This window comes from Peromyscus leucopus, chromosome 17, assembly GCF_004664715.2.
Source record: "Peromyscus leucopus breed LL Stock chromosome 17, UCI_PerLeu_2.1, whole genome shotgun sequence".
Lineage (NCBI taxonomy): Eukaryota > Metazoa > Chordata > Mammalia > Rodentia > Cricetidae > Peromyscus > Peromyscus leucopus.
This window is the reverse complement of record NC_051077.1, coordinates 1301474-1313754: the sequence shown is the minus strand read 5'-3', so window position 1 is coordinate 1313754 and position 12281 is coordinate 1301474. Positions and strand designations below refer to the sequence as shown.

The 12281-nt window shown below is 51.8% G+C and overlaps 1 protein-coding gene across 2 annotated transcripts in view; it reads right to left on the bottom strand.

Moving 5' to 3' along the window:
• The window catches only part of Col4a2 (collagen type IV alpha 2 chain), a 142061-nt gene that overhangs the window by 95963 nt on the left and 33817 nt on the right, over window positions 1-12281 (bottom strand). For both annotated transcript variants that reach the window (XM_028872301.2, XM_028872300.2), the window contains exon 4: window positions 4892-4972. In XM_028872301.2, the coding sequence (XP_028728134.1) occupies window positions 4892-4972 (81 nt within the window). The remainder of the gene's footprint in view (window positions 1-4891; window positions 4973-12281) is intronic.

The following is a 12281-nucleotide window of genomic DNA, read 5'->3' as shown; positions in this document are numbered from 1 at the left end:
GGTGAGAGCCACATGTAGACACAAGTCATAGGGACCGTTTTCTGCCCTTCCCTGTGATGACCATCTGAAACTCTGCAGGTGACTTCTGCTGGGTGTGCCGAGTGTGCAACATGAAGAACTGTATTATAGGGTCTTAGCGTTAGGAAGGTTGAGAACCACTGCTCTAGACCAGCCTTGGAGAGGAGTGGAACATGGGCAAAGCTGTCTTCACCTGTTAGACCGTGGTGACGCTGTGGCTTTGGACATCATCCTGTGACAGGATTCACTCCGTGTTTTCCACTGAGCTGCCTCTGGCTGCCCAGTGTGTAAGGAGAGAGGACAGGTTAGGAGGCCCTAAACCATCTGTCAGAGTTCTGTGTGTCGTGATCACGGGAAGAGGAAGGTTAGACCCGGCTCTGCTGCTCCTGGCTCTGGCCAGGGAGTGACGGGGAGAGAGGGCTCTGCCACAGTTCCTGCCTCTTCCTACCCGAATCCTGCGGCTCACTGGAATTTTCTAGGGGTTGGTGGTTCTGCTTGTGGGAAGCAATGGCCCCCTCCCTGCAGCTCGGCCCAGAGGGTGGAGAGCTGTGCTCTGTGCATTTTATACCAGCCCATTCACTTTGTAACTTGAGCTTTCTCTTGGAACTGGACCACAGTGCATTTGTGATTTCTCCTTGGAGTCCAGAAGTTATCCAGTGACAGAGTTTCTGCTGTTGGCTGTCACCATGGCGAGAACACAGTAACGAGGGTACCATGTCCATATAAGGCTGAGTTAGCAGAGCACAGCCTGCAGGGAGGCTGTGGCAGCTACAATAGCACCGTGGGGAAAATGTATGGTGAATGACCCCAGGGGAAGCTGTGGGAAAGAACACACCGCACACAGGCTCTCCGGGCCGCAGACTCCGCCCTGATGCTATTTTTACAGTTACATTATTGAAGAAAAATATTATTGAACCCAAAGCAGTGCCGAAGTAGCCCTGCCTTCTGCAGAAATATGTGTGGGTGACTATGTTATGAATATCCTGTCTGCGCGCGTATACCTGGTTTATAACACAGAAACAGGTTCTAAACCATCATCATTGTTTGAGGTGAACACAGTCAGTTGGCCCGGGAAGAAATTATCTTTGGTGAAGCGCCTGGTGGCATCTTTGGTAAGGCACGTAGTATCATTAGCAGGCTCTCTGTCAGTCTGTTTTACTCTGCGATGTACAAGATTAACATCTTGTGTGCTGACTGAGCCTGTAGCCTTAAGGCATCTTTCTGTCCCCTCACAGGTACAAGGATGAGATAGAATCAAGCTAGAATCAAGCATGGGAGTGTACCCTGAAATGTGACTGGCCACGTGAGCATGGAATACTGAGAGGAAACACTGAGGTGAAGCCCCATGGTGGGTATCATTTCCCCTGTCTTGACAATCTGCCTGACCGTGGGAGGAAAGCCAGTCCAGGCTAAGTTCTGATGTCCAGACTGGTCAAGCGAAGGGAAGAGTCAGTTTGTCACTTTAGGAGGCCACAGTGAACCCAGACCCAGGTGCTTATTTCGTGAGGGACATTGGGAAATGACAGGACCTCGGTCGCTGTGATGCGGACTCCCGAAATTCCAGGAACCCCTAGAGACTCCTTCCTGGAACCTCTAAGAAGAGCTTGCGCGGAACCCGACAGCACGCTGCCACGCAGTCTCTGCTCACACAGTATTCGTGGTCTTTAGGGAGAACCAAGTCCCCAGAGAGGCACTGTGCAAACCTTTCATCTGCGGGCTCTGCTCTGGATAATCACAACACATGAGGAATGACAAGCAGTAGCTGCTCCTTGGGCTCAGGCTCTGGCTGGGGCTGGCTTGTCCCAGGAGGCAGCATGCCGTGTCCCCATGGGGTCTAACTCCATCTCCCCTGGTAGGTTCTGGAGAGATCTAGATTTCTGCACAGCACCAATGGACCTGCTTCGTGTCCATATAAGGCTGAGTCAGTCTGAGCCCAGGGAGCCTGGGCCTGTGTTCGGGCACCTTCATCCCTCATAGATCATCTCAGCCTTGGCAAAACCAACAGCAAGGACCCGGGAGTTAAATATAAAGAAATGAGGCCTGGTGTGGTGGTGCACATCTTTAATTCTAGTACTTGGGAGGCAGAGGCAGGAGGATCGCTATGAGTTTAAGGCCTTCCTGGTCTACATAGAGAGTTCCAGGCCAGCCGGGAATACACAGCGGGACCCTGTCTCAAAATAGACAAACTAAACAAAAAGGGCATATATCTATATCTACTATATATGTCTTCCTTTTAAAATGTTGACAAATGACCTTCAGCTAACAGTCCCTAAAAGATACACTCAGTTCAAGTAGAGAATCCATTAACTTAAACTAAGCCTCACTGCCTTCAGAATTGGGGCTTCTTGTGCACACAGTGAGGGGCGTGGGGACTTCAGCTGTGATCTTTGTCAACCACACAGTGATCAGCCATCCAGGTCAGCAAAGACCATCACATCTGGAAAGAGAGTCCTTGTCATCAAGACCTTTTGCAGGACCTTGTGTGTGTGGGTCTACAGGAGTGGAGATGCAACATGGAATCGGTGTGGTCCCCAACCACAAGGGCCGTGCTGTAGGAGAGGAACAGGAACAGCTAGCTGCCCTCAATGCTGACTTAGGAATGGACCTGAGTGGAGCTCACGGCGGGAGGGGGGGCGTGTCAAGGGCCACTGTGATTGACAACTGCAGGTCAAGCATGCTCGGCTGCTGCCCAGCTGAACTGGTGAAGCAGAGTGGAGGTGGGCGGGGCGTGGGTCCCAGGAAGAGGGATGCAGCCGACACAGGGTGGCCCTGTGTGGACCACCACTCTCCACAGCCCCACGCATGCAAACTGGGTTGGGGGCCAAGCCTAGGACCTTGTGGATGCTAAGCCCATGAGCCAACACTGAGCTCCACCCCAGTGAAAAAGAGCATCTCTCTTTAAAATATAGTTTAATAACGTCATATAAGATCTGAAGAAATAGTTGACAGTCTGGGTTATGTTAATTGTTAAAGAGAGTCTAAATTCATTTCAAAAATCCATCAGTGCCAAACGTGTCTGAAAACAAAGCGTAAGTGTTTTCTTTTTCAGTCTATAACATACTGAAATGTCCAACGTTGAAGCTATGAATTTAAAAATGTATGGTTCACAAAATAATGAGCCTGTATGGTGCCGGCAAAAGACAGGGAGAGGAAGAGAGAGGAGGGATGTGAGGGTGGGTGGGGGGATTGATAAGGGGGTGGAAAGTGTGAGTCGGGGGTGAGAAGGGCAGGGGGGGAGAGAGGACAGTGGGGGGTGAGAAGGGCAGTGGGGGGGTGAGAAGGACAGTGGGGGTGAGGAGGGCAGTGGGGGGTGAGAAGGACAGTGGGGGGTGAGAGAGGGCAGTGGGGGGGTGAGAGAGGGCAGTGGGGGGGTGAGAAGGGCAGTGGGGGTAAGAAGGGCAGTGGGGGTGAGAGAGGGCAGTGGGGGGTGAGAAGGGCAGTGGGGGGTAAGAAGAGCAGTGGGGGGGTGAGAGAGGGCAGTGGGGGTGAGAAGGGCAGTGGGGGGGTGAGAAGGGCAGTGGGGGGGTGAGAGAGGGCAGTGGGGGGAGAGAAGGGCAGTGGGGGGTGAGGAGGCAGTGGGGGGGTGAGAAGGGCAGTGGGGGGTGAGGAGGGCAGTGGGGAGTGAGAAGGGCAGTGGGGGGGTGAGAAGGGCAGTGGGGGGTGAGGAGGGCAGTGGGGGTGAGGAGGGCAGTGGGGGGTGAGGAGGGCAGTGGGGGGGTGAGAAGGGCAGTGGGGGGTGAGAAGGGCAGTGGGGGTGAGGAGGGCAGTGGGGGGGTGAGGAGGGCAGTGGGGGTGAGAGAGGACAGTAGGGGGGTGAGAGGACAGTGGGGGGTGAGAAGGGCAGTGGGGGGTGAGAGAGGACAGTAGGGGGGTGAGGTCACAGCACTTTGCAGACAATGTGATACTGTCAAAAAAATACATGTTGCCTAGTGAAGAACAGGATGCACATACACCTTTTTAAAAGGTATGCAGTAGCTTATCACTGTATGTACCAGAAAGTCTATCTTTCCGGAGAGATGGCTCAGTGGTAAAGAGCATGTGCCGCTCTGACAGAGGACCCAGGGTTCAGGCCCAGCACACAGGGCTCACAGCTGTCTGTAACGCCCGTTCTAGGAGATGTGATGCCCACGTCTGGCCTCTGTGAGCACTGCACACAGGCAGTGCACATACATACATGCATGCAAACACTCATACCCATAAGACAAAAAATAAAACATTTAAAAATTAACCCTAAAAGCAAAGCACCAGTTTTAAAGGCAACAGAGCAAAAACAATCGCCCGGAGACTGAAGGGAGATGTTAAACTTGCTGCATGGCGGTGACCTTCTTGCTTGTCTGGGAAATGACCCTCATCAAGCACACTCAGGGCGTGAGAGATTTCACAGGATTCCTGTCTGTGGTGCAATTCCAAAAGCTCTCAAAGCTCTCAAGTTTGCACACACCCCACTGCATTACTGGGGTAATCATTATATATATATATATATAACATAGCACGCTTATAAAACATTTGCATATATAAAACATGAGTCTAGGATATCGCTGTATTAGTCACACACACATACAAATTAATCTTAAACAATCTTGTGCCTGCACTGAACAGTACCAGAGTTCTCTATGGTTCCTCCCTAAACATCTCCGGTTTGGGTCCCCAGCGACTCTGGAGCCAAGGCCCCCTCCCACCCCCTGTGGCTACCTAGCGACATCTGTGTTGGTGTATACTCATCACCATGAGAAATCGGAAAGGAGAGTGATTCAAATGGAGCTCATTTTGTGACGTACTGCACAATGAAAGGGAACCGGTTGTACAGCGCGATCGAAATGGGTAACTTAAGGCACTTTCAAACCGCATCAAGAAATACTAGGCTGTGACTTACCCGTGCTCCTTTCTCGGGGAAGCACTGGCAGCCGCCGCTGCAGTCTCTGCCTCCGCACGGCACATCCGACTTCTTCACCCCCTGCAGAAACCAGACAGAAGACAGAGTTTACTTACGAGTGGCATCGCAACCCGCTGCGAGTCCTTTCTTCGCTAACATCATCAAGCCGTCGTCCAAAATGGTCCACAAGCCCGGCTTAGAACAGACGTGGGTTCAACGCAAAACCGCACGGAAGGTACAGAGTCCCCATCCCGTGATGTCCTGAGCATGCGCCGTCTCACTGCGGGCCACGTCCCACGCCACTGCGGCATGCGTGTTGCCGCGAGTGAGACAAAGGTACGACCTTGTCCCGGCAGCTCACGGGGGCACAAGGGCTTGCTGCTGGCACAACACATACACGCACTCTGCAGGCAACAACGTTCTGGAAAAACCTGCTGCCTCCAGATGCTGAGCCAGGAGCCCCCGCTTGAGGGTCAGAGGAAACGTCCCTCAGACCCAGGGCTGGGCAGGGAAGCAGAATCCCAGGGCCCAGGAGGCAGATCCTCAGTGGTCTGGAGATTCAGGGCACACTTTGAAGGCAAGTGACCCATGGGGAGGGGCTGGCATGACACTCCAACTCCTACCAAGGAATATGGATGAGGCGGATGAAGGAGGGGCTTGTGAGGAGGTAGAGCTCGCCAACACACCTGTCAGCATGATACCCCGACAGCACCTGCAACTCAGATGGGGTGCATGGGCAGGAAAGCTGACCACCACCACCCCATGCTCTTTGTGGCAAAGAGGAGAAGCCGAGGAATGAGCCTTTCCTAAGTGCTGGACTGGTTAGCTGCTAGCTTCTTGAGCCTCCAGGGCCTGGGGTTGTTTTTTGGCCTCCTCCTCTCTATCCCAACATGTCTGATGAATGAAGGCTGCAGAGCCTGGGTCACGTGACCAGGAGCCTCGCCTTTCCCTTTCAGACCATGCCCACAGAACACAGGAAACGGTAAGTAAGTTGACTCCCGTTTTACTAGTCAATACCAGCTGTGGTCCCCACACCGCCCCCCACAGATGGGCTAGTGCAGCCCTTCCCCATGCTGGAGCAGGACAGAGCAGGAACTCCGTCTGTTCCATCTTGGCCACACTCTGATGCCATCCAACTCACAGAGCCCAGACGTTGGCAGTTACACCCAAGGGACCTCGTAATTGTGTACGGTAGACACAGTTAGCTCCTATCATTCACTCAGCCAAACTTTAGGCAAGTGGGCCCAGTAGATGACAGAATCCCTCCCCGTCAAAAGGTTTTAACCACAGAATTAAAACTTACTTACACACTTACACATTTCTGTGTCCCCGTGAGTTGGGCCAGTGCACACGGGGAGGTTAGTGGACACAGGAGGTGGCTGTCTCCTTCCATTATGTGGATTCCAGGGACTGGACTCAGCAAGTGCGTTACCTGATGAGCTACATCTCACCAGCCCTACCGCTGAGTTTTCACTCTGGGTTAAGCCTCAAAGACTTAGAAGGTCACTGGGAGATGTAAGTCTCACCACACAAGCCTGCCTTCTGGGTGCCTATCCTTCTATGTCTCCCGGTGGAGATGCCCATGGTACCGCCATGGACCTTCACATGTCTTACACAGCCCGGGTTTCATGTCCATGCTGCACTGAGTGTGCAGGCCACCGTAGGTGTCTGACTCAGCACCCTCTGGCCACAGTTCACCTTGGGGATCTGCAAGCCCTCAGGCTCTTTTTGTTCAGACATAAAAGTTTTCTTGTTGGCTGAGCATTTTCGAGCAAGGCCTCACTCCACAGCCCCGCAGTTGGAACCCTGATAATAATTCTCTACCTAATCTACTGTCCGGTGAATTCCAACAAAGCCCAACATTCTTGAGTCTTTTAGGAAGCAATTCCCCTGGAGCTCTTTTTGAGGTAATAAAACAACAGGAGGTCCACGGTGTAAAAGTAAACATATATAAAATCAGTGTGCCTTTAAAATACATACACATCTGTGTTTTTACCAGTTCTTTGTGGCTTCAGTGTGTATCTCCACTGTGGCTCATCAAGTCCAGGTTTTGAAGGTGGGATTTCTACAAACAAGGTACACACTGAACTGTCGGTTTCCTAGAAAGGGTGCCGAGGCACGAGTCTGGCTGGGCCGCCACACTCATGTCTTACTACATGTGACTGTGATCTGACTAGACAGATACCTTGGCAGTTGCCCTGCATTTACCAATGATTCACTCAGTAGTTGTTTGGAAAGCACGGGAAGGTGTCAGTCTAAAAGGGGAAAACCTATGTTCCTATTCTCCACCTGGTGCTTCCCATGGTATTTGTAATTTCGATTTGAGAGCCACTTGCTCGATCCCCATCTGTAAATCAGTGGTTGAAATGATTTTAAAGGGTTTCAAATTGATTCAAGAGGCTCTCTAGTCTGAAGGTTAGGGTGGTCCCTGGATTGAACTGTAGAAATGAGCAGTACCAGCTGGAGTACCCCATCTCATGAGGTGGGAACCAAACACAGTACTGGGAGGAGGCCCCTTAGACACCAGGCCAGTTCTGCCATGGCCTTCCCGGCCACCTCACCTGTCCTTCAGGGGTTCTCTTGTGCATTCCAGCCTCTACAAGAGCCCTCGAGACATCAAGTGGAGTGTCGGGTTGCTAGGACCAACAGAAATGTTGACACATTGGGGCAGGGCATGTGCTCCAGACAGACTCTTAGAGACCGGACATGTCTCCGGACTCTGGACTGCATTCTCCCAACAGGAAGTGGGGCTCTGGAACATTCTCAAGAGGTGAGTGCCTTCCTGAGACTATGGATGAGAACAGAGGGGAGCTTCTGTGTGGGCTCTGTGCCTGGACCCCACCCCCTGCTTCAGAAGGAACGTCCAAAGCTCACACAAGCCCCACCCCTCCACGCTTTGAATCTGAGTCTTTATTCCATTGCTCAGCATTATTCAAGGTCAAATCATGATCCTAATGCTTAACAAGTACTTAATAAAAATGGCGGGCTCTTCCCTCTTGACCATCTTGGGAGCCTGCTCACTATCTCAGGGATGGAGACCATCCTGGACTTTATTCCCATCTTCACAAGAGTGCATTTCCCCCACATGGCTTTTTGAGTCCTCTCCAAGCATTTTACATTTCCCTTTTGACAGAACCACAGGTTACAACAAGGATCCCAGGAGTACCTGGCCAATAAGCGGCTGAGATGAAGTTCCTAGGTGGGGCTCCCAAAGGCTCACCATGAGCTGTGGAGGGTACACATCCATTCAGGGGAGCTGGACAGACTCTGCTTAGAGGAAGTTCCCAATCCCACGGTGAGAACGACTCAGGCTGGTGGTTACACAGGTGATCCACAGAAGTGGCCACAAGATCTCCATCCCTGAGACCCGCCTCACGTGTTTATGTCTGCTCTGAAGTTGCTCCTCCCTTGAGATTCTTGGACCAGTAAGGAGCCTGTCTTGTGGGCTGGCTGTACTGTGAGAGACTACCTGGCACTCCAGCTGCAAATTATCTGGATGCTGCAAGGATGGCTGGAGCCAAGCACCAGCTTTCCCTTGACAAGGTCACTCACTCTTCTCTCACCCATGGACTCACTCATGGACTTACTTACACGCTCATGCACACTCATCCCCCACTCACATATTCATATGCAATTACAAACTCGTTCACACGTATTCTTCACTCAGACTTAAGCACCCTAGCTCACCATGCTCAGTCACTCGCTCACACGGACCAGGGGAGGGGACGTGGCTGTCAAAGTGGGGGGAGGGGACACTGATGCCCACTCATCGTCAGCTTTGGACATATGCTGTATTGTGGAGCCCCAGGAATGTGGAAGTAAGGTTAAGTCTGGAGCCATGAGACCGAGCTGCATGTAGCTTCCATAACAGACACGCAGGAGGCTGGCTGTGCCCATAGGAGCCACGAAGTGGGGAATATGCCTGCCAACAGTTCCCAGGAGCAGACTGTGTGGGCAGCCCAGAGGAGAAGAGATCTCCACAGCCCTCAGAAGGCCGAGTAGCACAGTGGTGGAGATGCTGGGTAAGGCTGAGGAGGGATCTGGAGGTGGCTTCACAGGATAAATGGGAAGAGGGAGAACAGATTAGAGACAGGGACTGTCCCCCAAATTGGTCACCTCTAAACGACAGCTGTCCTCCCACTGCCCCCGAGACCCGGAGTGTGGATCTGGAGCCAGTTGGGAACACAGATAAGAACCGCCACAGCCGCCAGGAGGGGGTGGCACATGTCTTTAATCCCAGCCCTCGGGAGGCAAAGGCGGGTAGGCAGGCTGATCTGGGAGGCCTGGTCTACAGAGCAAGTTCTAGGACAGCCAGGGCTACACAAAGAAACTGTCTTGAAATAATAAATAAATGAATGAATAAATAAATAAATAAATAATAAGTAAATAAATAAATAAATAAATGCAGACAGACAGACAGACAGACAATGGCCACAGCCCTCCTCCTCACACCATTTTCAAGTCCAACTTGCATGCAGACCTTGTGTGCAAAGGCGCCCAGAACAGCTAATGGAGGAATGGACCCTTCCATGGCTGCACCAGTCCCAACATGGCTGATCTCATCATCAATGAGTGGGCCCTTCGCTGGAGCAGAAGACTCTCCTCCAGGGTTAGTGGAGTCCCTGGCCAAGTGGACCCCGAATCTATGCATCCTAGGAAATACTTCTTCAATCCTCCTCATCCCCTATGGGAGTTGAGAGAATCTTGGAGCGCAGGTCTCAGACACTGGATTTCCAATCAATGTAGCAAATGAATTTCCGTCACCTGCCTTCTTAAATACCACCTTTTAGGGCTCTTCTCTCTCAGCTGAGTTTTACCCCACCCTGACTTGGTAGCCAGCACAGCTGAATGGCTGAAAGTCACAGGACTTGGATTGACCCGGACCACGTAGCACAGGTAGAAAAGTGAAGCTAAGCAGCATTTGGTAGAGGACTCTGATCACCCTGCACGTGGCTGCAAGTTTCTAGAACAAAGGGCAAGCCCTAGGCAGCATTTCTCACTTGACTTTTTTTTTTAAAATGGGATTTCCCCCCCTTTGGAGTCTTTCTTAATCTTGACACCATTACTTTGTAAAGATCTAAGCCTCTCCACATCTTTATCACGTTCATCCTGGATAACCCCCCCCACACACACACACCACTCTGGATGCGTGGTCTGGGTTGTTGTGAGCTGTTTGCTTAGGGGAGACCAGAAGTCATAACACCTTGTAAGGAAAGGCAGACTCCAGCTTCCTGAACCAGGCTCCTCTCAGGCTCCAAAGTCACGCCTCAAGCTGCTGGCTCTCTGGTTCTACCATCTATAAATGGAATGCGGCAGGGTTGGACAGAGATAGGTGCTAGCAGCTGCCAGATTAAAAGCACATCCGGTCCCACAGTTCCAGCAGCTTAGGGGCACCAACCAGACAAAGTATCACGTTGCCTTCAGCAGGGACAGTGTCCCACTAGACAGCCGGGAAGATGTTCCTCCTTGCCTGGTAGAAAGGGTGTGCTCAGTCCCAAGTGTCACACGTCACTCAGCTCCTCTCGGAGACACACCAGCACTAATATTCAGGACACTGAAAGTTATCTTTGAATAAGAACTTGAATACCAGAAAACAGAACACACAGAACGCACAGGGGATTTAGAGGTCTTAGGGCAATCTCTCTAGCTACTTGTACAGACCGGCCACGGTCAGAAAGGGCATAAATCAACAGAAACGCACCCAGGTCCCTGCAGATGTGAGGACTATTTAAAGCTGGCACACCATATGTGAGTGAAAGGGGAAAATGCTGGCTATTGTTTCTGACTTGCACATAAAAAAAATAATGATTACTCAAATTTATATGAAGATCTAAGAACAAAACTCATCTGTCCTAAAACAAAGAATATTTTGTCCTCCACATGTTCCAAGAAACATCTTGTCCAAGGAAGTACTTTTAAGCCGGTACACGTCCAGCCAAGAAGAGCCGCTTTGAAGGGAACTTAGAGATATCTCACCACCGGTCGCCCCCACCATCCAACCCCACCTCCTCTGCAGAGGAGTCGTGAATGGCTGGGTCTGAGCAACCTACAAGGTAAGTCTTTCTGTCTAAGGTAACATGGCCCCTCTTGCAGGCAACACATTCTATACAAGCCCATCTTTTGTCACAATTCCAGTCAAGCTGGGCGTTTTAAAAATCTCTTTAATCCACCAGCAGGCCAGCTAAGGGGAGAGAGCCAACTTGGGAACAAGGTTCCCAGTAAAGTTCTATTAGTTTATCAAAACAGGAAATATAAGCCATTTCCGCACATGCAGCTTTAGAAATTAAGGAAATAATTCCAACATGGTATTAGCAAGACAAGGTATATGGAAAGGAAACGCAAATCGTGGCGGCGCACACAGTGGGCGGCCTGGAGGTCCAGCCCGGCTCTCTGCCTTTGTTTAACATCGTCTGGGTCGAGTGCAGCCACTCTGAAGCATCCTGAAACCATTGCCAGCTCGGGAGCAAGGCAGATGCTGACAGAAATGCGTTCTCCGCTCACCCGGGGGACCGACAGCCTGGAAGGATGGCTCGCCACCAATTCCCGGGTGGTGTGGCCACTGTTGGCCTTGTGCATTCATGGATGGGAGGTCTCAAGGGGAAGGGAGAGGTCAGGCTGTTCTGAAGAACGAGAGAGGCAGGAGGATGGAGCGCTACAGAGTTTCTAGGAGGACGGCCATGGCCACAGGGGCGCACCTGTGCTGGCCCAGGTGCGCACCTGTGGAGCAACACACCTGTTCCTATCCTTGTCCCCATGGCAACGTATCTGTAAGCCTCATCTGAGTCCTGGGGAACAACATGCATTCTGGGAGGTAGAGGCAGGAATGTCAGGAATTTAGGGCCAGCTTCAGCTACACAGCCACCAAGGCAACTCCAGGCTGATGCTTTCCAAACCTGATTTGCTTTTGACAAGGCAACATGAGATGCCATTGCTGGTGGTGGGGGTGTTGCTGAGAGCAGGAACCTGACATGGGAGAGGAGCCTTCCAGAACGGCTCCCAAGTTACATCATTGATTCTAATGGCTAGCAAGGGCTAGCTGGAAGGCTGGTGGGCTGGTGGACCTGAGCATGAGGAATGGCAGACACACACACTGGGTAGGGCTGCTGAGACTGAGTGACATGGAAAAGGACAGTCTTTGTGGAGAACGCCCTAACCTTGCTGAACTCCAAGCTGAGGCCAGCCACTCACCCTCCCACAGGAGCTGAGGACTGACTGAAGGCTTCTTAGAGACTCTTAGCTGTCCAAGTCCAGGGTCATTAACATCAGACAGACAGCCTAGCTTACGGGCCTGGGGCTGCAGACGCAGGAATGAGAGCTGAGCCCCAGCCAAGGATGTGAGAGCCAGACACTGCCTCAGAAAACACCTAGCCTAGGGCTAGAGATGATCTCA